This window comes from Clarias gariepinus, chromosome 7 (assembly GCF_024256425.1).
Source record: "Clarias gariepinus isolate MV-2021 ecotype Netherlands chromosome 7, CGAR_prim_01v2, whole genome shotgun sequence".
Lineage (NCBI taxonomy): Eukaryota > Metazoa > Chordata > Actinopteri > Siluriformes > Clariidae > Clarias > Clarias gariepinus.
The window spans coordinates 27,417,572-27,445,367 of NC_071106.1; the positions used below are offsets into that span (position 1 = coordinate 27,417,572).

Consider the following 27,796-nt stretch of genomic DNA (forward strand, 5'->3'; position numbering starts at 1 on the left):
ACATATACAAACATCCAAATACAAAATAAATATGTAATTGCATGCAGATGATGTTTTGTTCCAGAACTGAAATTCCCAAAATCATCTGTTTTATGTTTTTCTTACCCAATATTTCTTTCTTTTTGCTCCCTTTCTGCTATGTAAACCAGTTACCAGAAATAGCCCAGTACTGCACTGTGAGCTGTGAGTCTCTCAAACTGCTCTACTTCAGAATCTGTTTCACCTTCTCTCAGTACAGAAACACACAAAATTAGCGTAACATACTCTCACATAATCTTGTTGTGCAACAGGGTTATAATCATCCTACTAATGTCATTTTATTTAATGGTGTTGCTTTAAAATTTCTTTGATGGAGCTTCAGATTTGTTCTGTACAGAAACTGTAAAACTCCTTCTAATAACCTACAGTATATTGTCTTGCCAAAAAAGTCACAATTTCTGAAGGGACAAATTGTGGCCTGCATCAAGTACAGAAAACATTACAATTGCTGGTATTAAGTTAATGATCATCCATTAATGATCATGCATTGTTACTGTATAACCTAAAAGGATTGCGGTGGTCTGTCAACTTTGTGAAAGAAATGTGTTCAGAAAATTAAAGAGGTCGTTTAAATGCTTCGGGAAGTTATAAAAAAAAAAACAACAACAGTAGAAGTCATTAATGTTTAATAGTGAAATTAAGAGCATTTTCACATGCACAGTGTGTTCACAGTTGGTCAGCAACGTTATGTGGCAGTAAAATTAAGTAAGCTGATGACCTGAATGTACTGAATGCCCAGGTTATCACAACAATGGATATTTTCTACCCTTAGGTCATGGGCATAGATCAGGACTCAAATTGTAAAAAAGTGGTTCTAGGAGCATGGGGATCAATAAAGCTGAACAGTGATTAAAGTTACGCCTTTTTGTCCAGGCAGTGTGTAATGATCGATGATCACAGTTCGATAGGAATATTTTGGCTTTGTCCCAAGTGTGTGTGTGAGTGTGTCTGTTTGGGGGGTGGTAGGGGTGGTGTCATTAACACTTTCTTCATGTGTTAAAACCATTTTATTCTCTGAACTGTTTAGGAGTTGAACAACAGGAAGTGATATGAGCAGTGGTGTAGTTTTAATTAAACTATTAAAAATCGCCTGTAAATAAATTCAAATTCAAATTTTATTTGTCACATACACAGTCATACACAGTACGATATGAAGTGAAATGCTTATAATAACCATGAGTAGTGCTGGAAAAGCGCTGAGTGTAAGCTCGGACTGCTGCTTAATTAGAAGATCAGGTCGATCTGGTCCAAGCACTTTAACTTTTTTTTTCTTCGTCCGATCGCCTTCCGTATTTTAGCAAAGAAATTACAGAATTTTTTTCTCATATTTAAAAGAAAATTATAAGAACATTAATTACTATTCAATTCATTAACTAACAATCTGCTGACTGTTAATAAGACTTGTTCAGAATGGTCCAATCACATGAGCTCAATTATTTAAAAAACAATATTGATTTGCTAAGAACAAAAGTAGGAGGTTTTGGGGCGCACAGTGCTGTGCCCCAAGGATGATTTGAAAAAATCCAATTAGAGCTCAGCCTCAAATCACATGCATTTCAAAAATTTACGTCTACATAGACGCGCGTTTGTCCGGAGCCCCGCGTACACGATGACAAATGAACATAATACCGTAAAAAATTTTTTTACTGTAAATGGCAGTGGAGGAGTGGGTTGCTGTAATTTTTGTGTTTGATTTTTTGCACTATGTACTGAATCACATTGTGTTAATTAAAGAAACAAAAAAATATATATCTCTTCCATATCTCTCATTTTTGCTCTATAACTTATTTTTCTCTTCCTCTTTCTTTCTTTTTTCTTGCACAGCCTCTCATTTTAACACTAATTTAGGGAAATGTGCTGAATTTTTTAAAACTATGTGCTATTTAGCCTTGAGGCAGTTTTTATTGCCATCTTGTTGATAACTAAGCCTACTCTTTAATTTTCATATGTCAATGTTTATGACTTATGTTACTAGTATAAAGGATTTTAATCCCCCTTTCCACTAAACCTCTCTGTCTCCTCCTTCTTCTTCCCTCTCAGGAAGGTGAGCGGTTGATGGCGGAGAAGCCAGAGCTGAGCTCCATGGTTCAGCAGAAGCTCAGTGAGATTCGTGAGTGTTGGCTAGAGTTGGAAAACTTGACGCAGGTCAAAGCACTGCAGCTGTTTGAGAATGACCGTGCTCAGCAAATCGCTCAAAATTATGCTCGACTGAATGAGCGTGTGCAACAGCTGGAACTGCAGCTCCACCACTGCGACCAAGGCCATGACCTCACCTCCGTCAACAAGCAGCTCAAAAAGCTCCAGGTCTTATTTCAGCACTGCACTGACAGCTTAGATGCTGTTATCATTCCCTTTTAATTAACATTAGCATGAGTTTCAATTGAATATTCTTCATTATCATTTTGTTTTAACTAGCCCTGCAATAACTAATTAGAAACTTAATAAAAAAGATCAGTTCATAGGAGATATTATTTATAATATATTTTATTACTGATTCATTAGAATATGGTAGAAAGCACCCTGTGGTGACGCTCTGTACATATTATGACAGTTGAATGGGTTAAAGTGCTGGAAAAAATAATGATTAGATTGTACAGTATAGATTACCATGACTTTGTCTTATTAAGCTGTTAATTATTTAAGAGTTATATATACTGTACATATTGGGTGATTAAATGATGCACTGAAATATTATTAATTGAGTAATTGGTAATTAAAAATTTTAACTGTCCAGTTAAACAAAAAAAAGATAATAAACAGAAACTGAAAAATAAATGAATTAATGGATCAAAATACTAATCAGAATATTCATTGCAGGACTAGTTTCAACAATCCGTTTTTTTATTTGTTTTTTTTTTGTAATGAATTTTAATTTCTCACTGGTTTTAATCTAATGCATAGTTTCCTATGAGTTAATAATGTTCTTTAAATTGATATGGCTGGTTGTTGGTTTTTCTCTGACAGCATGGCGCTGCTTTACAGCTGATCTGAGTTCAGTTTGAGTTTCATTCCACCATCCACATCCATTCATCAGTCAATCCATCGGCGGTATTGTAGCTTCTTTTTTTTGTCCTGTTTCTTTTTTCACCTCTCTTTCTTTCAACAATCCTTACTTTCATTCTCGCTTTTCTTTTTTCTTTACTTCTTCAGTTTCCTTTTTCGACCCTACTTTGGCGCATACATCCACTGAAAAAATTTACACTTAATGTCTTGACTTTATACTTGTAAATATATATAGAAAAGGGTGCGTTCATAAGCACAAGTCTTACTTGAGTTACAGTACTTGATCCATAACTTCATAAGTTATTAGACTGTATGTTCAGGTTGTTTCTTGTTGAAACATCTATTTTTGTCCAGATTTAGTTTTTTGGCTAATGAGATAGAGATCTAATGTATTCCTATAATCATTTCATTCGCATTGGCTTCAATAACATCTGATGCCCAAAGACCATTCCCAGATATTTGTTTGAGAACAAGTTGTGAAATCTTGCAAGGTGCACATTTCTAGAGGTGGGTAATTGTGGTTCCATGACCTTTCTACCTGCATTTGATTTTGAACAGACCTACTGACAGGAGACATATAAGGTTTTTACTATGGCTCTGTAGCTTTTTACAATAGAGGGTGGCTTAAAAATTAATTGTAAATTATTGTAAAATTGTAAAAATGTTTTAAATGTAATATCAAATGTTTCTGTTGTTAAAATTTTTTTTAGAAACAAATTATTTTTAATATAAAGCAACTTTTCCTTTATAACCTTCATTCAAAGATAAATATTAACTTAATTTATTTAATTTTTTTACATACAAAGTGACTTTTACATACAGTTTGACAGTAATTTGTGACATCGCCTTTTAGTTGCTTAAATTTGAATTGAACATTTAGGGTAGCTTTTTAGCGGTTTCTCACAGTATGGTTAAACCTTGGAAGCTGGCTTGTATATCAATGCACATGTATGTCAAAGCAAATTTCCCTATAAGAAATAATGGAAACTCAGATGATTCAGTTTACAGCCCAAAATATTAATATTAAAATAATTCATATAAAACATTAAGTAAAAATTAAACAAATTAACCAGCACTTTATTTTTTAAAAGTATTCCGACAGAGCAGTGTTTCCGTAAGTGTGTTTGTTCGCACACAAGTGTATATGTATGTGTGTGCATGCGTTTGTGAAGCTGAAGTAAGGCGAGAGGAGGAGGGGGCTACTGTGTAGAACGACTTTTTTCCATTCCTCCCCAGCAAACACTGGTCTGACAGCGACGTCGTGTCCCTGGCCAAAACCAGACACAGTAGGATGGCATGAATTGGTAATAAATATGTGACACAAAACATTTTCTAAACAGATACATTTGTACACAAACTAATCAAGACCTCGCTCGTTTAAAATTTATTTAAAAATTTTGCTCGTGTTGCAGAATGTTCACATACCAAATTTATCGCAATCCAAGGTTCCACTGTACTTTAATCATTCCTCATGACATAGTAAATGTTACTGCTTGAATGCTTTAAAAAGACTTCTGATGAAAAGAAACTATATAAAATTTAACTTGATAAAAGAACCATGTGAGGTCATGAAAAACACTCAATATTTGTAAAAAAAAAAAAAATATATATATATATATATGTAAAATCTTGGCTTCAATTGTAGATATTCATTTTATGTTTTTATTAATTATAATTTATTAGATGTTGCGTGTAAGTGTGAAGTGGATGTATGCATTAAACATTTAATATTATTAAATATTAAATAACAGAATTTTATTTTATTTACATTTTTGTTTTTTCCTTTCATAATACACTTTGATAGACTTTTTCTTTGTTTTCTCTTTATTTAATTCCTACCTGACATCTTTCTTTCTTTCTTTCTTTCTTTCTTCCTTTCTTTCTTTTCCTGTCTTAGCATTAGCATCTTACTTGCACTAGCTTCGTTTTTCACACTAATGAGCTGTTATCATTAGCAATATATTCTTAGCTAAGTAAAAAAAATCTTATGCTGTTTCTCTGTTTGTTCTTAGATGATGGAGCGACAAATGGAGGAGTGGTGTAATGAAGTGTGTGATCTGCAAGTGCAGTCCTCCTCTCTCCCTGAGGAGTATGTGATGACAGATTCTGTGTCTGAGCATCAGGCTGAAGTAGAGTCGCGGATTGTACGTCTCATCGAGCCTCTGAAGGAGAGACGAAGGATCCTGCTTGCCTCCAAAGAGGTGCACCAAGTGCGCCGTGACCTGCAGGATGAAATAGTGAGTATAAACTTTTAAAAAGTTTCCTAAAATGACATTCTGCTTTTATATTGAGCTAATGTGTGCGTATAATATGGAGAGCGAGTGAGCATTTGCAGAAGGTGCATTATTGTGTCCATTCCTATGAAGTTGAAAAGAAGCTCTGTTTAAACTCCTGGCTCCATCCTGTTTGCTTCTGTTGAGTGTGTTTAGGTTGGTGTGTTACTCAGCATACGGCACCAGATATACAGTTCTAGTGAAAACTTTGGACAAAATTTGAATTGATCTGCTACATTCTAAAACAATATTGGATTTTTTCAAAACTATGAAGTAACACATATGGCATTAGGTGATTAGGTAACATCAACAGTCAGTTATATTAGAAAAAGGTCAGCTGTTCTAGAATAGTTCTTGCAAGAACAGTATTGTCAAATGCATTTTTAAAACCAATCAAGCACCATGATGAAGCACCATGGTTCTCATGAAGACCATCCCAGGAAAGCAGGGCCAAAAGCAATTAACACACCTCAGGTTTCAGCTGTTATAAAGGTTATATGGAGCATAAGAAGCAAGCACATCTCAATATCAACTGTTTAAAGGAATTTATTGAATATTTTGCATGCTTGTGGCATTGAATTAGAAGGTGTATTTAAACGTTTAACTGGTAGTGCACATCACTTTACATGAAATGATGACCATTCAGTAAGTAAGAACTGCCAAAAATGGTTTATTTCCTCTTGCACCATAAGGATATGACAACTATTAAAATTTCTAAATGTTCATGGTTGCATGTGATGTAAAATATCTGCAAGATAAGTTAGTTCCTCTTAAATTGTAGTTCCTCTTATAATGTGTAGTATTTTAGGTCCCCTTACAACTTCTAGTATCTATATACAGATGTTCCCTCACTCACCTTTCTTATTTCTCTTTGATATATCTGTAGTCAATTAAAGAAATCAGTACAATTTCGTGAGCTTGCACAAAACAGCCTGAAATCATAAGTCCCAACATAAATGCCAAATAAACATCTCCTAATATATAGCTTCACTATGGGTTTTTCTTACTTCAATGACAACACGTTTTTTCAAGTTGGTTTATTATTAGACATAGATTATGTTTTATATCCAGCATACAAGTCTTGCAATAATGACTGTGCAGTCATAGTAAATTAATGAACAACTTATTACTGGGTCGGATTCAAGAATTCTACAAATATCAGTAAATGAATGCTATAATTATTTTTAAGGAACATTTTTTCCCCATTTTTGGTGTCTGAAGTTTGCTTGTTTAGTTTTATGTAATAAAACTTTACCTTCTGATTTAGCATTCTTAATATTAAGTTATAAAGGTTTTGTTTTGTATTTGAAGTACAGTCTGTGAACATGCACTGTTCATTTGTGCGTTTTTTTTAGCTGTGGGTGCAAGAGAGACTTCCTCTTGCTACATTACAGGAAACTGGGAGTAGTTTACAGGCTGTGCAACAGCTTATGAAGAAAAATCAGGTAAGACTCAGCATCTCTTGTCCAGTGTAGCCTGTACTTATGAAGATTGCAGTATTAAATGCAGAAGCAAGGCAGTTTGCTTCATTTCGATTGTCATTACAAGGCCAAATTTGAGCCTTTTTTAAATTTTGTTTAATAGGACAGACAGAAACCCTGACCATGCAGCTTCCATCTGAGCAAAACAAAACAAAAAAAATGCTAGTATTTAATATTGTATAGCGGTGTATCACATTAGCAGGTATCAGCACATTCCTAGCACATCGTTTTTCTCTCCTCCAGAACCTGCAAAGGGAACTAGAGAGCCACCGGGGGCATGTGGAAGAGGTGATGGAGCGAGCAAGTATGTTCTCGTCGGTGCGCACAACTGAGGCGGAGTGTGTGAGCGCATTAATGGAGGACCTGCACAGCCTATGGGGGGCATTGTGGGCTGAGACAGAACGTAAACAGCTGCACTTAGACTCCATGTATCAGGCTCAACAGTACTACAGCGACATTACAGAGGTGGAGGCGTGGCTTAGCGAACAGGAGCTGCATATGATGAATGAGGAGAAGGGAAAGGTAGCACAGGAGCAATGGATGGAGACACACTGTACATACAGTACTGTGCAAAAGTCTGTCTTGTAGTATATTTCTTTTTTTACAGCCATGCATATATTCTCTTGTAATGTTATTTATTTACTTATTTATTTTTAAGTTGTATGGAAATACTGAATCATTTTGCAAATAATTATGCAGACATGATAAAAATATATAACAAAATTGGTACAGCATATAATATGGTGCCTATGACTTTTGCACATTACTGTACATTTTACACACAGTGCCAAAATAAATTTTTATATTAAATAATAATAATAATAATAACAACAATAATACTGTATCATTAGTACTATTATACTGTACTTTATTAGTCCTATTATTAGTATTATTATTTGTATTAAATAAAATTGTGTGCATGTATGCTGTTGTTGTTGGATGCCTGCACATATACCTTTATCATGCAGTTATCTAATATTTGGGTTCATTGTGGCGAGATTAAGTCACCTTTTTTGACAACCTTACTTATTATCCAGCAAACATCATTATTGAGTTGTCTCAATGCTACTGCTTATTGGTCTCATACACATGTGCCAAAGCTATCTATTGTACTTTGTCAGTACCACTGCTATGCTGGAAATGATCCATGTGTAACACCTTGATTTTCTGTCAGGATGAATTGAGTACTCTACACCTGCTGAAAAAACAGTTGTCTCTGGAGCAGACGATTGAGGATTATGCTGAAACTATTGGACTTTTGTCACAACAGTGCAGACAACTACTGGAGCTCGGCCATCCTGACAGGTCTGTGTTTTCATGAGTAATTTATTGACAAAAACCTTAAGAGATGCATTAAGAGATGGTGTGATATCAGGTAACATAAAATGCCTTACTGGTCAAGTGTGTGCCATGAACACAACACGCAGACAGAGGCTTGTTAAACCCCATTGAGGGCATTATGTGACAGTTTAATGGAATAAAAGAGAATAGATGAAGGAGACTGTGTCGGATCTGGTTTATTATGCTGGTTGATATTGCATAATATGGCCCTTCACCTAAAATACGTTGTTGTCAGATATATGCAGCTCTGGCACTGCGTCTTTTCAAACTACTGTTCACGCAACGTCAGCATGCAATATTAGCAAAGAAAATTCACATGACGCAAATTCCCAACCCTAATTCTTATTCCTTTTAATTCCATATTGCTGTTGTTGAAGGAGTAATATAAAACTTGTTCTTCAGCCTGGCCTTGACTTGGGTACATATGCATTTTTGTCTTGGGTTGGTGGTGGTGTCATTCATGCTGAAGTATCAGTGCATTGAGAACAAAAGGGACCGAAGGCTGATCGCATAGGATGTTTAATGAAAAAATAGTTGATGGAAAGATTTGTATGTGTTTTATTCGCAGTGAACAGATCAGTAAACGTCAGTCTCAAATCGACCGGCTCTACGTGTCTTTGAAGGACTTGGTGGAAGAAAGGAAGTGCCGTTTAGAGCAGCAGTACTGGCTCTTTCAGCTCCACAGAGAGGTGGAGGAACTGGAACAGTGGATTGCTGAGCGAGAGATCTCAGCCAGCTCCACTGAACTTGGCCAGGACTATGAACATGTCACGGTAAGACAGCAACATGTTGTTTATCCAAATCAGTTCTCATACTTTAGTCAGATCATTAGTCACTCATCCAGAAACGAATTGGCTGAAGATAAAGAATAAAGCTTTGAAGAATGATTAACTGACTCAATGGGAGTCCCGACCAGATTCTTGCCTCTGTGTGTATGGAGTTTGCATGTTCTCCCTGTGCTTGGAAGGTTCTCTCCAGGTACCCTGGTTTCCTTCCACAGTCCAAAGACATGCAGATTAGGCTAACTGATGTTCCCAAATTGCCCGTTATATTTAAATTAGCATTTGATTGTGTGTATGTGTGTGTGTCTTTCGATAGATTGTGTCTAGCTCTCTATCATCAGCATATTCTTGATATAAAATACTGTATTGCTGGATACTGGAACCAACTGGGAGTTAAGGGAAATCCTAAAAGTCAAGGCAAAAACTAGAAAATCTTTAGAAAGAACAGTGCATATGCTGGCCAGAAAGGCAAAGCAAAACCTCCACATGACACTAAAGACCAGTGGAAAGTGACTTGGAAATGATGGTGCTATCTCATGATTACAGAAAAAAAATAACTCTTTTGGATACAATGGTGTAGCATAAAAGCAAAATGTGATGTAATCAAAATACTGATTTACAGTTGATAAATTACGTGCTATAACAATGTTGAATTATCCTCATTTGATTATTTGATTAAGATTTTGCAGGAAAAGTTCACTGAGTTTGCCACTGAGACAGGAAGTCTGGGCCAGGAGCGAGTGATGGCTGTTAATCAGATGGTGGATGAGTTAATTGATTATGGCCATGCGGACGCCGCCATCATCGCTGAGTGGAAGGACGCAGTGAATGAATCGTGGGCTGAACTGATGGAGCTGATGGAAACCAGAGCACAAATGCTTGCTGCATCACACCAGCTTCACAAGTTCTTTTCCGACTGCAGAGAGGTGTGTAACCAATGTCTCAATGTATATATATATATATATATATATATATATATATATATATATATATTTTTTTTTTATTATTATTTATTTATTACTTATTTTTTAATCATTAAATGTGCAAACTCTTGTTATGGATAAGCAATGGAAACAGAAATTGTGTAAATACTTCTTGTGTGCTGCAGGTGATAGCACAGATATCTGATAAACACCGGCGATTACCAGAATTGCAGGGGCAGCCAATTGGCACATCAAACACTGGCACACTTCAGAGACTTATGAACACATTTGAACAAGACATTCAGTTGTTAGTTGGACAGGTGAGTCCAAGATTTATTTATTTTTTTCTGGGTTTTAGTGCACATCAAATGCAAAATACTGGCCTGCTGTTTGTGGAAATGCATCTGTACCCGCTAACAACTAACTATGTGTTTGTGTGTGCAATTATGTTCCTTAGGTGAGACAGTTACAGGAGAGTGCTGCTCAGCTCCGTACTGTTTACGCAGGGGAGAAAGCAGAAGCCATTGCCATGCAGGAATATGAAGTGATGCATTTGTGGAAGGAGCTGATCATGTCATGCGAGGAATGCCGTGTGCAAATAACCACAGCATCAGATAAATTGCGATTTTTCAGCGTAGTGCGTGACCAGTTGTTGTGGATGGATAGCATCATCTGTCAGATAGGAACCGGAGAGAAACCCAGGTGCAGCACACAAATTCATCTACATGCAATAAAAATAGTAAAATATTGCAATGTTATTAATCAGCCATCTTCATCAACCAGATTAAGGTTTTCTCTCAGAGCAGAGTTTGGGTTTACCTTATCTTCTAAACACTATTTTTCCAGCCAGTATTGTACTGAAAAACTTGGAAGTAGCCAACATAGATACAGCAGTTGACTACTTCCAAGTTTTTCTGAGATTACGAAATTACTGTATGCTTAAAAACATTGCTTAATGTGAATGTTAAGTTATTGCTCATGTTAAATTTTTCAATGACTTCTAAAGTCTTCCAAATTTTCAAGTCTTCAAATATATAATATTTTCAAATATTAAAAACTAAAACAAACAGAGTTTACAATGCAGTCAGTCAGATATGATTACTAAAGGCTTTCCATTCTCAAAACCCAAAGGTTTAAAAAAAAAAATAATAATAAATAAATCACAAAATACTGGAACACATCAACTAAACTGGTACAAAACATGACTGTGAAACAAGACTGGGAACCAGTCAAGGACACAATGTAGTGTTTAAATTCTAAAGTTTAAGATTTTAGTGTGCTCATGTCTCAAAAATGGGTCTTTTGGTTCTTAGAGTTTGAATAATTTTTTGTTGTTTCCAGGGATGTCTCATCTGTTGAGGTGCTCATGAATTACCATCAAAGCCTGAAGAGTGAAGTGGACGCTCGAAATAAGAGCATGGTGCAGTGTATTGAGATGGGAAAGACACTGCTGGCTACACGAAACCCAGCTTCAGAAGAGGTAAAATGATACGGTTTAAAACATTATAATAGTCATTTTATAATCAGACAATTCCTAATTTTGGATATGAGTAATAAATCTTAACAGTTTGATTAAGACATCAGCTTAATTATCTAATACACATGCACATCATAGACACCCAGCAGTGGCGTTGTTTGACGTACTGCTCAAAAAAGTACACTTTAATTGCTTGAGTTAGTTGTAGGGCATGACTATGATCAAAATATTGTCACCAGGACCAATTTTTAAGGATCTAAGCATTTATGATAATGGGCAATATATTCTAACTAAATATTACACTTCACTCATATGATCAGCTGTATCTTGAGGTGACTCAACAATATGCAAGGTGCGCATACTTTTCCTGATTTCAAACAAACAAAAAAATAATTTTTTCTAACTAATGTCTTACACCAAGTATACTTTTTAACCCCTTTATGATCATTGAGAACATCGATGTCATAAGACCTCATATTGTGCAATTTTATTTACAGTACATACTTATTGCTATCAAGTAATCTGTATGTCATTTGACAGCAGACAGCGGATGTTGGATTATCTGGAGTAAAACAATTTTTTTTTGTTGTTGCAAATCATAGAAATTGTTGTTGGTCTTTTGCCTGTTCTCGGCAACGGGTCACCACAGTGGACCATCCGGTCCGACCACAAGCTTGGCACAGGCTTTACACCAGATGCCCTTCATGAAGCAGCCCTCCCATTTTATCTGGGCTTGGGACAGGCACTTTATCCAGTGGCTGAGAATTAAACCGAAATACCTACCACTGAGCCACTAGTGCCCTGTTACAAATCAAATAAGTAATTTTCTTTATTTTTCTTCAGTTAAATCTGAAATTACAAAATCTATGAATATTAATACTAAAACTAAAACTAATAGGAATTCAGGATTTATATTCAAACCCTAAAAACCTGACAATTTAAAAAACTAAACAGTTTAAGCAAGTAAAGTAGTCGGTTCAAATTAAAGATTGATATTTGCCAATTACAAGAAATCTTGCTTTCTTACCTCCTAAACAGTAGGTAGCAAAAAGTGGAGCTTACGTTTTCTCCTGTGCGTGTCTAACCACATTCTATTTATAACCCAATTGAGCAACACCAAAGTATCAGATGACATAATTCAAAAACATTAACTTTAGGGTCACCAGATTTATAAAGATTATACCAGATTTACATATACAGCATCATGCGAAGACAGACCAATCCACCATCTTGATCAAAACAATTCAACGTGGGGAGTTTACATGTGCACTGATGAAGTTAGACACAAAATCGCTAGGCTGAAAGATTTTAAGTTGGTAGGAGACAGTTACTGTGGCTTATCAAAGTTGTTCAACTAACTTAAAAAGTGTAATTTCTACAAACTCATAAATACCAAAAAGTTCTAAATACACATCAAGGTCTATTAATGTGAACTACTTGTAATTATTAAAGTTAACAGTACTCAATATGTTTAATTACTTTGAGCATTAAGTAGAGTATAAGAGATTTTGGAGGAGACAGATGGCACATCTGACGCACTCTCAACAGCGTGAAACTTCACTTCCCGCTCACTTCATGTATTTGATTCGAAACTTGCCAGAGTATGCTGTACAGTCCTAAGACCTCCAATAGCAGAGTATGCTGATCCATACTCAGGAACTATATGGAGTGTTCACATTACGCAAAGATATTGAACTTTGGGATCAAGCATACAGTATTAGCATCTGTGCTTGAGACCGTAGTGAAAAAGACCCATAAAAGTAGCAGTGATTCTTATAGGATTGCAACCTCATTTATACATCATCAAGGAACGATTTTATGCACAACCTATACATATAAAAACAAACAGCTTACAGTGTTAAACAAGTCAACAATACAGTATGTTCATATCCAGTAGCAGATTTACAGGTAAACTCTCCAGAGACAAAATTGTAAAAGTTTAACTCTATCAGCAAGTTAGAATCCAAGTGATGCTGTGGTTATAGTTTTATTCCTGCACTGCATACATTTTTTTTATTTATTTTTTTTACTGATCCTTAAATTTGGGCACTTCTATCAGCCTAAGGGCAAATCAATCTGGCACGAGTCTGAGGGTTAGTGATTATGTTTTTCAGATTAAAGAGAAATTGGAGAAAGTTCTGGCCAAACAGAGAGAGCTGACAGAAAAATGGGATAAACACTGGGAGGAACTACAGCACAGTAAGTCATCACACTGTGAAGCAATAATAATAATCCTAGTATAATATGCATAAATAACATGAGTAAATTCTTTATCTTCACTGCTCTGTAATTGTTTTTCTTAATTTACTTGTTTCTTTCCGCTCAACTCTATCTAACCTCAACTCTCTGACTCTTTTTGTTCCTGTCTCCGTCACTTTGTGTTTCTCTTATCAGTGTTAGAAGTTCATCAGTTTGCTCAGGAGGCAGTGGTCGCTGAGTCCTGGCTCTCATGTCAGGAGGCATTCCTGATCAGTCAGGAACTCGGTAGCAGCGTAGACGAAGTCGAGCAGCTCATTCGCCGACACGAGTCCTTCAGGAAAGCAGCTGCAGCCTGGGAAGAAAGATTTAGCTCATTACGCCGCCTCACTACGGTGAGCTTAAAGAAAGACAGCAAAATGACAGTGTATACAATTGCTTGTATGATGCTGTATATACTAATATTGTTTAGTAAAAATAACGAACTAGCATAATGTTGATATTACATAAGCTAATAGACCACAGTGAGAGTCCTTCCTGGTCCCTGATTTGATCCTGAGCTTGGGTTACTGTCTGTGCAGAGTCACACGTGTTCTCATGGTTTCTTGTTTTCCCTCCACTTACCAAAATCATGCAGGTAGATCAGTTGTCTGAATTGCCAATATGAATTATGAATATTATAATCATAATGAATGAATATAAAAGTCATAGATGTCTACATAAACTTGGTTCCTTCCTCAATACTGTACCTTGGATGGGCTCTTCAAGGGTCTTTTTGTGATGGTCCCTCGTTCCTTAGCACATGAGCATGAATCATGCAGTTTCTAATAATTAAGCATATAACAACATTACCATTTCTTTTCCATGCAGGTAGAAAAGATGAAGGCTGAGCAAAGTAAGCTGCCTCCAACGCCTTTGCTGGGTCGTAAGGTTTTTCTGGACCCTCAGGATTCATCTCCAGCACGCAGCAGCCCTTCATCACTTCACAAACAGACCATTTATGAGCAGCGGGATTATTGGGGAGAGCGAAACATGGCTCAGCCATCTCCACCACCTGCATCTAGGAGACTTGGGACCACAGTCTTAAACTGTACACCAATCGTTAGTGGACCAGGCACATCATCCCGAATCCAGGAGGCAAGAAACAGCGGTCTCCTGGGGATCGCTGCAGGTCTTGGAGTGCCCACAGAACTTAAAAGCACTCCGATAAAACCAGTGCGTGAACCAGTGCGCCCCTTAATAGATGTTAATGTAATGGCAGAGGTAGTGCTTCAGGAGCCAGGATGCAGTGGAGGCAGTCGGTCTGAATTGCAAGTGGAGCAGCAACGCCCTCATGGGAAGGACTTTCGTATGGAACGTCAGCTTTCTAACGAACAGCTGATTCAGGCGAGGAGAGATGAGCTTCCACAGGAAGTATGGAGGGAAAGGGCAGAGAGAGAGAAGAGACTAGAGAGACAGACATCCAGCGAACAGGAAGTATATGAAACTCGGAGAAAAGATCGACATCGGCTTGAGAGACAAGAAAGCAGCGAACATGAAAGGGAACCATCAGATAAACGATCAGGAGGAGGAGGGTGAGACAGTGGTGTATTACATTTCTGTATCACCAGAGTTGCTCGTCCTATCGGTCTGCATTTTGATGAACTTGGCAGTATCTGATTTCAGCAGCATCATCATAGATTACTTTTAGCTCACTTTGTACAAAACATTTGTTCTCTTCCGTTAGCATTGTTCTTCTTCTCTACTTACAAACACAACTGTATTTTTTTAAACTGTCATTGCTTTTTTATATTCTTTCAAGGATTAACACAAGTAGCTAGTTGCTTTTTCCGAGCTGCTTATATGAACCCTTATATAACAATATATATCAAAAGGTTTCTAGTTAGAATTTGGTTAATTTAGTTAATTAGTTCATCTATTTATTAATTGCTTTGTTAATTCATTGCAGAGAGAAACGTTCTACCTTAGCTGAAATTGTGGAACAGCTTCAAGAAAGAGAAGCAGCACAGGTGAATTCACAACCTCTTACTTTTTTTCCTACATATTAATAGAAAAACCTACTTAGTACATTCGCCAGTTTATGCAGTTATACAATCAGCCAATCATCTGGCCAGAGCTAACTGCAAAAAATCATGCATATACAGGTCATTAGTTTCACTCTTGCATCAAACATCAGAATGTGATCTCAGTGACTTCACCAGTGATGTGGATATTGAATTAGGTATTTCAGAAAGAAGAAGAATTTGGGAGAAGAAAAATCAAAAGCCCGAAAATAACGAAAGTTTGCTTAGTAGAAACCTCTCGTTGATGAGAGAATCATTTAAAGTGTATTTAAAGATGCTTTGATCACTGTTGTAAAAAGTGTTGTAAACATTGTGTATTAATACTGAAGATGTTGAAATTTTAACAGAAAAAATATATAAGAAACTAAATAAAAAAATTGGTAGTCAACAAAAATATGTTAAATAGCACATAATAACACATGTTTTATATTTTCAGTTCTTCACCTTTTCTTTTGATGCCAACTTTGGACACTCTTAGCATTCTCTCAGTCAGCCTCATGAGGTGATCATGTGGAATGGTTTTCCAACAATCTTAAAGGAATTCCCTGAGGTGTTGAGTACTGGTTGGCTGCTTTCCCTTTACTCTCCAGTCCAACTAACCCCAAACTATCTCAAATAGTTTTAGATCGTCAGGACATCTGATGCAGCACTCCATCACTCTCCTTTTTAGAAAAATAGCTCTTACATAACTTGTGGTGTGGTGGGGGTTATTGTCCTTTTGGAAAAACAAATGATGGTCCCACCATGTGCAAACCAGATGGGATGGCATGTCACTGCAAAATGCCCTGGTTGCCAAACTGGTAAAATGTAGTTTTGTCTCATGAAAAGTGGATTTTGTCACAAAAAGTGTCCCACTGAAACCACACAATGGGAACCACACATTCAGAACTGTACATTCACCCTTTCTATATCTAACAGACACAACAGTTAAAAGCAAAAATCTCAAATTGGACTCATAAAACCAAAGGACAGTTTTACCTATCTAATGTCCATTCTAGTTTTTTGGACCTTGAAAGTTTCTTCTGCTTGATGTTCTTCCAAAGTAAGAGGCTGAGGAAATACAGTATGTCTTGAACGCAGAGAAGCATTTTTGTGGGCTCTAATCTGAGGTGCTGATAACTCTTATAATAATTATTATAATATGATTATAATAATAATAATTATTATTATAATTATAATAAACTTATTCTCTGCAGCAGAGGTATATCTTGGTCTTTCCTGAGACAGTCCTCATGAGAGGCAGTTTCATCTTTGCGTTGGACGGTTTTGGCGACTGTATTTGTGGATACATTTAAAGTTCTTGAGATTTTTCAGATTGACTGATCTTCACTTCTTATGTAAAATCTTTATTCTTCTTTTATCTTACGTAATATGGATTTGTACAGTAGTTGTAGTAGCACTAATAGGGTTATCGACTCCATACCTGCCCTTCCCCTGCAGAAGACAACTGATCTTCTAAAACACATTAAGAAGGCAAATAATGTCACAGATTAATTGAAATCTATTCTAGGCTATTACCTTGTGAATGAGGTAAGAGATGGGAGAATGCTATGAGTGTGCCAAACTTTCATCAAAGGTAAATATAGCTTCTTTGAACATTTTAAAATGTAAATAATATTCTAGGCTGTTTAACACTTTTTGCTTACTACATAATTCCATATTTGTTCTTTGATAGTTTGGATGTCTTCAGTATTAATGTACAATGTTGAAAATTATAAAAAGAAAGAGAAAACACTGAAGGAGAAGGTTTTTGACCAAACTTATGTAATTTTATTTTCTCAGAATTGTGTGGGTAGTTAATTATTTTTTTTATTATCCTTATCTCCCTATTATTATTACATTGATTGTTAAGGATAGCATGGTTATGGGCTAGAATATGTTATAATAAAGTGAATCATCTAATCAATATGAATTAAAATATGATTAAAATCTTAGGCTCGAGGAGAGGTTCCTCGCCTTCCAAATGGATTTCCAGAAAAGTCATCGCGGCTGGACCGACCACGAGCTCGAGACCGTCCAAAACCACGGAGACGGCCACGGCCCAAAGATGGGGCACAAGGCGATACCCGACGTTCGCGCTCTGCTCCTGCTCAAAGCACCTCTTCTGTCCCCCAGCCACCTTCCCATCATGCTCAGCGTGAGGGCTTCCTCTTCCGCAAGTTAGACATAGAGAGCCAGAAGAAAAGCTCCAACAGGTGGGGTCCTTTTAACCTAAAACCTGTGGCATGCGCATAACGTAGCATGCTACTGACCTTGTTCCAGTTGTGCCAGTAAGGGCTTAGCATGATTATTGTATGCTAACACCAAAAACAGCATCCACTAGTGCACCAGTGCTTGATAGTTTGTCATTTTTTCTTAAGCATTTGCAGTCAACACAAAGTAGTTAAAAAATGCTATTTTCTATTTGTCTGAGCTGTCATTTATTTTAAACAGCTTAAGTTAGTAAAAAAAAAAAGTATCTTAATTAAACAAAAGTAAGCTATTATTTTTTGCTTGTATTGATTAGAGGTTCTGTAACAATTTTTCCCTCACTAATGCTATTAAATAGTGTGCCGTTAGCACAGCTTGCAACTTGCATGACCTCTTGATGCTAGCTGCTAGCATCTTTTGGCAGAAGACCGACACCTGCTGTCTTTTTTGAATCCACAGCTTATAAGGTATGGTACAGAGTGAATCTTGGCAGTTCCCATCGGTTCCCCCTGAGGCCAAGCAGCATGTGTGGTCATTTTATTCTCTAGCCTTATACAAATTCAGGAGAGCTGCCTTTTACTTTTATGCCTGTACACATAAAATGATCTACATGCATAGTAAGTGCTGCTTGTAGGTTCTTTTTCCATCCAGATGTTTTTTTAGTTTTTCAAAAAACCCACTGAGCTCCCATTAAATGATCTTTCGTAACAGCCAAAACATACGTTTTTTTCTGGCTATGAACAATTGGTATTTATTATGCCTTATTATTTAGACCTTTGCACTTGAGTATGTTCCATTGATCAATCCCATTTTTATTGTGATATGAGAATTTATTCATATGCATAAAAGGCCTTTTTTGCTTTATTTTTATGCACAATATCGGTCTCTTATTACTGTAGGTTGCTTAGAAATGCTAGAGGTGCTTGTACTGTAGGTATATTGTTCTAATCTCCCAGTCTACACTTACACACACACTGATGACGAGGTTCAGGGAGAAACTGGAAACATCAGTTAAAAAGTCCTGACCATATAAAATGAACATCCAAGATCATAAAAAATGTACCCATTGCGAAACACTGCTATCTTTGGACATCCTGGATATCAGTTTATGGTCAGCATCAAAACAGATGGATGGAAAAGTCCATAGGAACGTGCTCTCTCACTGCAGCAAGTTTTACCTTAGCATTAACTTGACTAATGAATCACCACTACTCAAGGAATTAATCAAACTTTTCTTCTCTTCTTTGTTTGTTTTATGCTCCTGGCTGATATCCTGCCTCTCCACAAAGGTAAGTCACAAAAGTGCAGCACTGTGACATGGTGGGGGTTTTTTATTCACAGCAGCCTGATCGCTCTGTTAAGGATTTATCCTTTGCTCTTTCAGCAGGTGAGTAAGAGTTAAATATACATTTTGATGCTAACTCTAGCTTCTTCTTCTTTTTTTTTTTTTTTTACGTTTTACAGCAGATCTTGGGTGAATCTTTACTGCGTACTGAATAAAGGTGAACTTGGTTTCTTCAAGGATTCAAAGAACATAACATCTACATACAACAACGAGCCACGTCTCACTATGAGCAACTGCTCCTGTGACATCAACCTTGGATACAAGAAGAAGAAAAACGTCTTTACACTTAAGTAAACAATTTACAATGCAAATAAATAATAGGGAAGAAAAATATATTATTCATTTAAAATAAAATTTAAAATAAAAATGAAAAGCAAGGTAAAATGGCATAAAAAGGGGAAAAACATAATAATATAAAAGTAATATATAAGTAAATAATACTGTATAAAATATGTAAGTTAAAATCTTATTACTTATACAAATTCTTTACTATTTAAAAATGTTAATTAAAATTATCTATATAAAATATTTTATTAAAAAATATCAACAAACAGTAAAATAAAATTAATACAAATGAAATGGAAATATATAATGTTAAAAATATATGTAAAAAGTTTTTTTTAGATAAAACTAATTGAATAAAATTTTATTTAAGATGATTTTTCTTTAATAAGTAAAGTGATTTAAAAATAAATTTACTTTGATAAGACTATCTGAATAAGACTTGTATACACTTGTAATTAACATTTTTTTTTTATCCCAGAACTAAAGAAGGAAGTGAGTTCCTGTTCCATGCTAAAGATGAGGTAAGATTGTGTCCAAAAGTTCACCCTGTCCACTATTTGGTGCGCCATGTTTGTTACGAGAACGTCTAATGTGTAGTACTTTTGAAATCTTGCAATGTAATCAAATTTGTTATTACTACAGTTTCCTAAATTCCATGAATGAATTTGCTGTTTATAAGAAATAAGGAATTCTTAATTTTGCTTTTTCGCGCTTCATCAAACTAAAACATATATATTTATATTGTATTACATGATGGCAGTGGGGGTAACAAGAACAAGAAGCTATGTCCAAATATGTCCAAATAAACACAGTGGTAAACAGACTGCTATACTGGAATGATGTATAGTGTATGAGAAGGTGATGATTGTGAGGGTTATTCTGTCCATATGGCTCGGTATTCTTGTGGCCAATACGGAACTAAAAGCTCCAGTTATCTATTATTTAAAAAATTGTTTAGAAATTAAGCACCTTTTTATTTTCATTCATCTATAGATAATAGAAAATGCTACGATGTAGATCAGTTTAATCAGTAGCATGCAGAGAGCTTAACTTGAGGGGAAATGGCAGCCGATATTGTGTCTTTGGTTTAAAAAAAAAATACAATTCAAAATTTACAAATCACACATCTATGAACATATTGGAATTTCTAGGTGTCAGAATACAAAACCCAATTCCAACGAAGTTTGGACATTGTGTAACAATTGACACATATTCAATTGAAAACACCACAAAGACAAGATATGCAATGTTCAGACTGTTAAAGCTAATTTTCTCTTGCAAATATTCACTCAATTGGAATTTGATGCCTGCAACACATTCCAAAAGAGCTGGGACAGTGGTATTTTGAACACTGTGTTACATCACCTTTCCTTTTAAAAACACTCAATAAGCGTTTAGAAACTGAACACACTAATGATTGATGCTTTTTAGATGGAATTTTTTTCCCCATTCTTGCCTGATGTATGACTCAAGAGCTCATGAGTCTAGGGTCTGCGTTGGCGATTTTGCGCTTCATAATGCGCCACACATTTTGAGTAGGAAACAGGTCTGGACTGCAAGCAGGCCTGTCTAGTACCTGCACTCTTTTACTATGAAGTTACACCTTTGTAACACGTGCAGAATGTGGCCTGGCATTGTTTTCTGAAATAAGCAGGGACGCCACTGAAAAAGACGTTGCTTGGATGGCAGCATATTTTGCTACAAAACCTATGTACCCTTAAGCATCAATGGTGCCTTCACAGATGTGCAAAATACTTATGCCTTAGGCACTAACACACCCCCATACCATCACTTATGCCGGCTTGAACTTTGTGCTGATAGCAGTCAGGATTCTTTTGCTCATTAACCTGAAGGATGCAATGTTCATGATTTCCAAAAACAATTTGTAATGTGGACTCGTCAGACCTCAGCACACTTTTACACTTAATATTAAACTTTTTTGCAGTTTTACATTGAGGCACGTCGTTCCTAAACTGTTGGACTATTTGCTTACACAGTGGTGAACCGTGCCCTATCCTTGCTTGTGAATGACTCAGCCTTTCGGAATCCTCCTTTTATCCTGACTCTCACCTGTTTCCAATTAACTTGATTACCTGTGGAATGTTCCAAACAGGTGCATTTGGAGCATTCTTAACTTTCCCAGACTTTATTGCCCCTGTTCCAGCTCTTCTGGAACTTGTTGCAGGCACCAAATTCAAAATGAGTAAATATTTAATAAAGACAAAAAAGTTAATCAGTTTAAACATTTCATATCTTGTCTTTGTGGTTTTAAATTGAATATGGGTTAACAAGGATTTGCATGCCATTGTTTTCTTTTTTTATTTACGCTTTACACAACGGCCCAAATTAGAAGTTGGATTGAGTTTTTTTTTCAAATTTTGCTTCTTCCAAGCCAGCTATTTGTGACACAACAACTTTTTGACTTCTGACACAATAACTTTTTGACAATGTATTTCAGCACTTTTGCTTTTATTCATATGTAGCTATTTACTCACGTCTATTAAAATGATCTATATGCAGAATATATACTATATGGCCAAAATCATGTACACAACTGACACCTACAAAGGAGTTTTACCCAAACTGTTGCCGAAAACTAAGAGAAAAAAAAAAAGGGGGTAAAAATATAATAGGTAGGTTGTGTAGGTGTGCACGCACTTTTGTAGAATTTTAAAAATAAATTTACTTTAATAAGACTATCTGAATAAGACTTGTATACATTTGTAATAATCACTTTCCAACTGATATTTAGAAGTAGATATCGCCAACACCTGTTAGCAATGAAGTAAATCTGATCAAAGAAAAAAGAAAAAAGTGAGCAACCACAGTAGCACATAGAACAGGAGATTCTTCAAAAGTGGAAGAAAAAAACCCAAAAGAAAACCTTGTCAGGGATACCAAGAGACCTATGGCAACATTAAATAAAATATAGAAATGTATCATGTGACAATGTATACCACCTCTTGTATTCTTCACATGATTAGGCTCTGGGTGGGGTGTCTAGACAAAAAACTCTTTCTCCCAGAATAAATTAAAAACACACAAGCCTAACTAAATTTGACAAACTCATGGCGCTTTAGGACCTGACAAAGCAAAATAATACCTTTTTTATGCTTAATTCCAAAACATCAAGAAAGCTCTTCCATATACAGTATCCAAGTTGCTTAAGCATTGTATTGGCAGCAGCATCGCGTTATTGGGCAGCCTCTTTTTAAGGTGGGAATAATGCATAGTCCCAAATACCAATGTATTTTGTTGCAAAAACTGCAGGCCTCCATTAGACAGCTGAAAAAATATTCACCTTCCCAAAGCACAAATCCAAGTCAATGAGAAAATGGCTTCCAAAGAAAGCAGATTAAAAAGTTTTGGAATATAATTGCAAAATCAAGATGTACTCTTACTCATACAGTAACAACAAGAAGAACAAAAGACAAGGAAACATGTTCTTTAAACAAAGTGTTAAATAAGAAGAGTGCACTATCTACATTACACATTATTGTTTGTTTGTTTTCTTCCCAGAAACATTTCTGTGTTTTATAGACAGGAATAATTAAATGAAAGAATTGTCATAAAAAAACTCAATATAAATGTCTTATTGAGCAGATGGGTAAAATTTGACATTAGACAAGCTAACCATATCTAATAATTTCGTACAAACAAAAATGACACTGACTGTTAAAAACATAAAGTTTTAAATTAAGTTTGGTTTGTTTTATAGATCTCATTTCAAAACTCAAAGCAGAGCTAAGATCCTGTTCTTTTTTTTTTTCTTCTTTTTTTTGGGAATACAGGACGATATGAAAGGCTGGATCTCCAGCATCTCTGCGAGTATAAGCGAACATGAGGAAATCGCTAAATGGGGACAATCTCATCCAACTACCTCATCTACAGACGAGGGCACACGGAGGGAAGGCAGCCGAGCGGAGAAATCAGACAGGGCCGATCGGGGGTCTGAACGCTCAGACAAGGGCGAGAAAATGGAGAAAAAGAGTGGAAAAAAGAAATAAAGACTCACCTTCCTGACAGTTTGCATTATGTTATACTGCAGCAAATAGTCTGATGTCACACCAAAATTAAAGAGAAATGGAGAAAATGGCACACTCTTTCTCTCTGTTCTGATTTCCATCCAAGTGGATTTACCTAGAAGGATTAAAGCAACTCCTGGTGGCCTCTAGAGTTTTTTAGGCCAAACAAAGAATAATGCAAGAGATGTTACACTGAGCTCATTATAGTTTGTTTTTCTAATTTATACAGTTTATGAATGTTTTTATTTATTCATGTCCATTATGAAATGTCTAGAAGTTGTACGTTAAAGCACATGGACTCGCGTTATGATCTAATATTCACTTTGACACACTACTGCTAGACATTTTAATCTTTGTTCAAATGAGTCCTGTCAGTGTCTGTTCACTTCTAACCTACTGATGAGAATGAAAATATGCCAATTGTTGATTTGCTCTTTTATATCAATAAGTTATTTAATGATTTTTTTAAAAGCTTCATGACACTTTGTACATCATAACAGCACTGATTGTGTGATTATTCAAGCATGAACTATATACTGACCTAAAGTTACAGACTGAGAAACTAGAGGTATGTATGAAATAAAGTAAAGACAATTACCATGCAGGGGACTGTAAAGCCTGAAGCCTGCCTTCCAATGCTGCTTTTAACGCCCTTGTAAACATCATCTAATGAGTGTGTATTTGTGCTGTTGGGGATGGAAAAAGTGTGTAGGTCACATTTCCTTCAGTGTTGAGAACAATGTAGCTGAAGTGTTTTTTGGGGAGCTTTCCACACTGAGTGTTAGACTTTATGCAGTCATAATGGCTTGACATTCAGCTGGTTTGCTAACTAATAAGAGATTAGAAAGAAAAAAAAATGTTTCTTTGGATATTTACTGTACACCCACAGTCTCTGTCACATTCTGTTTAGAAGTTATGGCCTAGTTAGATACCCAATAAGACTAGCTTGCTAATTAGCTGGTTAGCCAAACAGTAACTAAAGTACTATTAATACATTTCTTTGCAGTTTTAATAATTTATTTTCTTTGGTCTACCTAAGTTTTTTTTTAACTGGTTAGCAAATAACCAGTTACCACGCTAACAGGTAACTGACTAGCAGAGTAAAGTAACATGCTTCCTTTAGCTATTGTGTACAATTTATAGGGATAAAAATCTAAACACAGACAATCAAATGTTAGAGTTTACAGTTTTATAGTTTACACTTAACATCTATCATTTGACAAAAAAAGAATGAAAAAGTGACAAAAAAAAAATAAAAAAAAAAAATATATATATATATATATATATATATATATATATATATATATATATATATATCTGAGAGTGCAGTAATGCCCTCCGTGAACATTGTGGCCCTTCAGTCTGCAATATTTTCTAATTAAACCTCTCATTTAAAGGTAATCTAAAAAACATCTCTCATCAGCCAGGGATGGGAAAGATTTTATGGGTGCGTTAAAATCAGGATTGGAACTAAGGTGTGTATTTTTTGCCTCCTTATTTTTGAGAATAAGCCAGAGCATTGATGAAATGCCCTTTTCCTGTTCCAGTGGAATAAGGAAGTGACTAAATTCCTTACAAAGGTCGTTGCTTCCTGTTTCAGTGTTTACAGGGACAAAAATGTCATGTCTGTGTCTCCCTAAAGTCCACGTAATGTATGTTCAGACTGGAACAATAAGCCGTGTGTGTGTGTGTGTGCTTACATCATCCAGGTAATGAGAACTCAGGCATTTGATTTTAAACCCCGTAGTCTTCCTTGTGTCACACTCTCGCGTGTGTGTGTTTTTGTGTGTTAAATGTGCACATCAATATTTTTATTAAACCGTTGCAGTATTCAGGCACTGCATGAGAATAAATTGTTTCCTAGTACATGTATTGCCTTTGCTTCTCATTTTGTGTGGTCTGCTGATTTTTTTTTTATGTTGATTATGGAGAGTGTCTGTAATCCAAAATGGGTGTGTCATGATTGTCACTTAACTAGATAGTAAGTGGGTAAGTTGTAAGAAAAGTGAGATGTGCTACAGTATCCTGTAGTATCTCATGTAGTAGATTTAATCGATCAGCTTAATTTGCTTAATTGTTAATAATCACGAGTTGTGTTAGAGCATGAAAATCCCACTACTTTAGTCTTCTTCCTGATCTAACACATTTAAACACATCAAATGTATTCTCACATAAGGTAAAAATTATACTTCTAGGAATATATTATGACATATTTCACAATTCAACATGCACAAACATTATCTACTTAATAAACTTTCACGTATATTAGCTTCATATCTTATGTTATCTTAGTTGGTAAATATTTGTCATCATTTTTTAATTATATGGCTTTTCTATATATTTTATATAAAATTCCATATAATTCCATATAATTCCATACTGTATATTGTTTTCTATAAAAATTATATGTAATGTTTTTTTACAAATAGGTCTGACAGTCATGTTTAACTTATAACTTTTAACTTAACAATATGTGATGTAGCAAAATATACTTTATGTGGCACAGTAGACCAGACAGTGTCTCCTTTGTAATGTTTTGAGTCCCTAATGATCCAGATTCAGCTATGAATCTCAGCATCTGTGGGTTTCGGCTAATTGTCTTATCCTGAAGGTGATTGAGATGCTCCCATCATGTGATGGAGATAATGGCAGAAAAGTATCTTATGCTTAGATTTATGAAAGATTAAAAAGGGTATATGTGATTGGCAAATAGAACATGTTTGTTGTAATGTTACAGTTACTGTATATATTCTAATTTTGGCAAATAACTGAAATTTATCTGTAAAGACATTAAAACTTTCATAAGATATTTTCCTGGCAAATTTGAAAACATTAATCTTTCTGTTATATGTCTACAGCATATTTAAGTATATATATACTGTATGTATATACAGTGAGGTCAATAAGTATTTGATTACCCTGTGAAGTTGTGATTTAAAGTTCTCTTACTTGGAAATCATGGAGGGGTCTATAATTTTCAGCATAGGTGCATTTCCAGATTCTGAGAGACAGAATCTAAAAAGAAACATCCGGAAATAACATTGTATGATTTTTTTAACAATTTATCCATGAATTACTGTGTCAAATAAGTATTTGATCACTAGCTTATCAGCCCGTTTTTTCTAACCCACAAAGACCTGTTATTTTTGTTATTTATATATCAAGATGTCTAAATAAAAGGTAAGAAATGCATTAGTCAGAAAAGCAGCCAAGAGGCCAAAGTTATTCTAAAGAAATGAAAGAGCTGGAGAGATCTGATCCTGGGATGGAGAAGGGAGAAGCTGTCCATGGCCCTGCCAAAGTCCATACACTGCACTAAAGCTGAAAGAGTGGTAAGAGATATAAATTTTTTTTGAAAGTTTGCCAAAAAGGCATGTTGGATATTTAGCAAACATACAAAATAGGTTATTTGCTGTGATTAGACCAAAATTTTTAAAGTGCTATATTTGGCACTGTACCCTGTCTTTCATGCTTGGGTTTTCTGCCAAATATAGCACTTTTAAAATTTTGGTCTTATCCCAACAGACAACCTGATACTCAAGGGTTTGTTACTGAGCTGGATTGTGAGTCAAAATTTATCCACACTGGTTATAACTTCTGTTGCCTTCCAAGTTACTGTGCATGTGTGACCGTTTTACATCAGTTCATTTGTTACTGGGGTGCCAGAAAAAATGGATTCCCCACTTGTGATCCTTCCACAGGATGCCCCACTTGTGATTTGCAGGAAAGAAGAGCAGAGGTGAACTTTTTTTTTTTAAGAATTGTTACTGGTGACGAGACGTGGTTTGATCACTATGAGCCTGAGAGTAAACAGCAGAGCACAGAACGGAAACCTCCTTAATCACTAACCAAGAAAAAGTTGAAAAATTGATGATTACACTTTTTTTGGGATTCTCAAGGGCTAGTATTTAAACATTATCAGAGAAAAAGATTCAACATTCAACAGTGCTCCTTATAGTGATATACTCATTAAAGAGCCAAAGCCTAACCTTTCGGATTAAATGCCGAGGACTTCCATCCAAGGGCGTTGTGATATTGCATGACAATGCACGTCTACACACTTTTGCCCATACTGTCGACACTCTGCAAAAACTTCGTTTTGAGGTGTTCGCACATCCTCCCTATAGTCCTGATCTTGCTCCATCAGACTTTTTACATGCTTGGACCGCTGAAACCAGCCCTACAAACACGAAATTTAACTTCTGATGAACCTACAGCCAGAGTGCGGATAATTTTTGACTCACCCTCGTGTAACGTGAGAGCAGGAAACGAACGTTTATGCGTGTTCTAAATGTTTACCTGTTGTTTCACGAAGTGACCATTGGGTGTCAGTGTTGAACAAAAAGCGACCATGAAGGCGGAAGTCTAAGGCA

At 35.8% G+C, this 27,796-nt stretch overlaps 1 protein-coding gene across 4 annotated transcripts in view; it reads left to right on the forward strand.

Moving 5' to 3' along the window:
- The window catches only part of LOC128527786 (spectrin beta chain, non-erythrocytic 4-like), a 73,740-nt gene extending 49,027 nt beyond the window's left edge, over positions 1–24,713 (forward strand). For 3 of the 4 annotated variants that reach the window (XM_053500364.1, XM_053500365.1, XM_053500366.1), the window contains 15 exons: positions 2,080–2,343; positions 5,055–5,279; positions 6,671–6,760; positions 7,040–7,318; positions 7,971–8,101; positions 8,706–8,910; positions 9,600–9,845; positions 10,028–10,162; positions 10,300–10,544; positions 11,184–11,322; positions 13,434–13,518; positions 13,714–13,910; positions 14,386–15,089; positions 15,464–15,524; positions 17,514–19,182. In XM_053500364.1, coding sequence (XP_053356339.1) covers positions 2,080–2,343; positions 5,055–5,279; positions 6,671–6,760; positions 7,040–7,318; positions 7,971–8,101; positions 8,706–8,910; positions 9,600–9,845; positions 10,028–10,162; positions 10,300–10,544; positions 11,184–11,322; positions 13,434–13,518; positions 13,714–13,910; positions 14,386–15,089; positions 15,464–15,524; positions 17,514–17,813 — 3,306 coding nt within the window. In that variant the 3' untranslated portion in view covers positions 17,814–19,182. Of the gene's footprint in view, positions 1–2,079; positions 2,344–5,054; positions 5,280–6,670; positions 6,761–7,039; positions 7,319–7,970; positions 8,102–8,705; positions 8,911–9,599; positions 9,846–10,027; positions 10,163–10,299; positions 10,545–11,183; positions 11,323–13,433; positions 13,519–13,713; positions 13,911–14,385; positions 15,090–15,463; positions 15,525–17,513; positions 19,183–19,232; positions 19,404–19,876; positions 19,920–23,189 lie in introns of those variants that run through there. The other variant, XM_053500368.1, reaches the window with a different exon arrangement.
- The last annotated feature ends 3,083 nt before the right edge of the window (positions 24,714–27,796 follow it).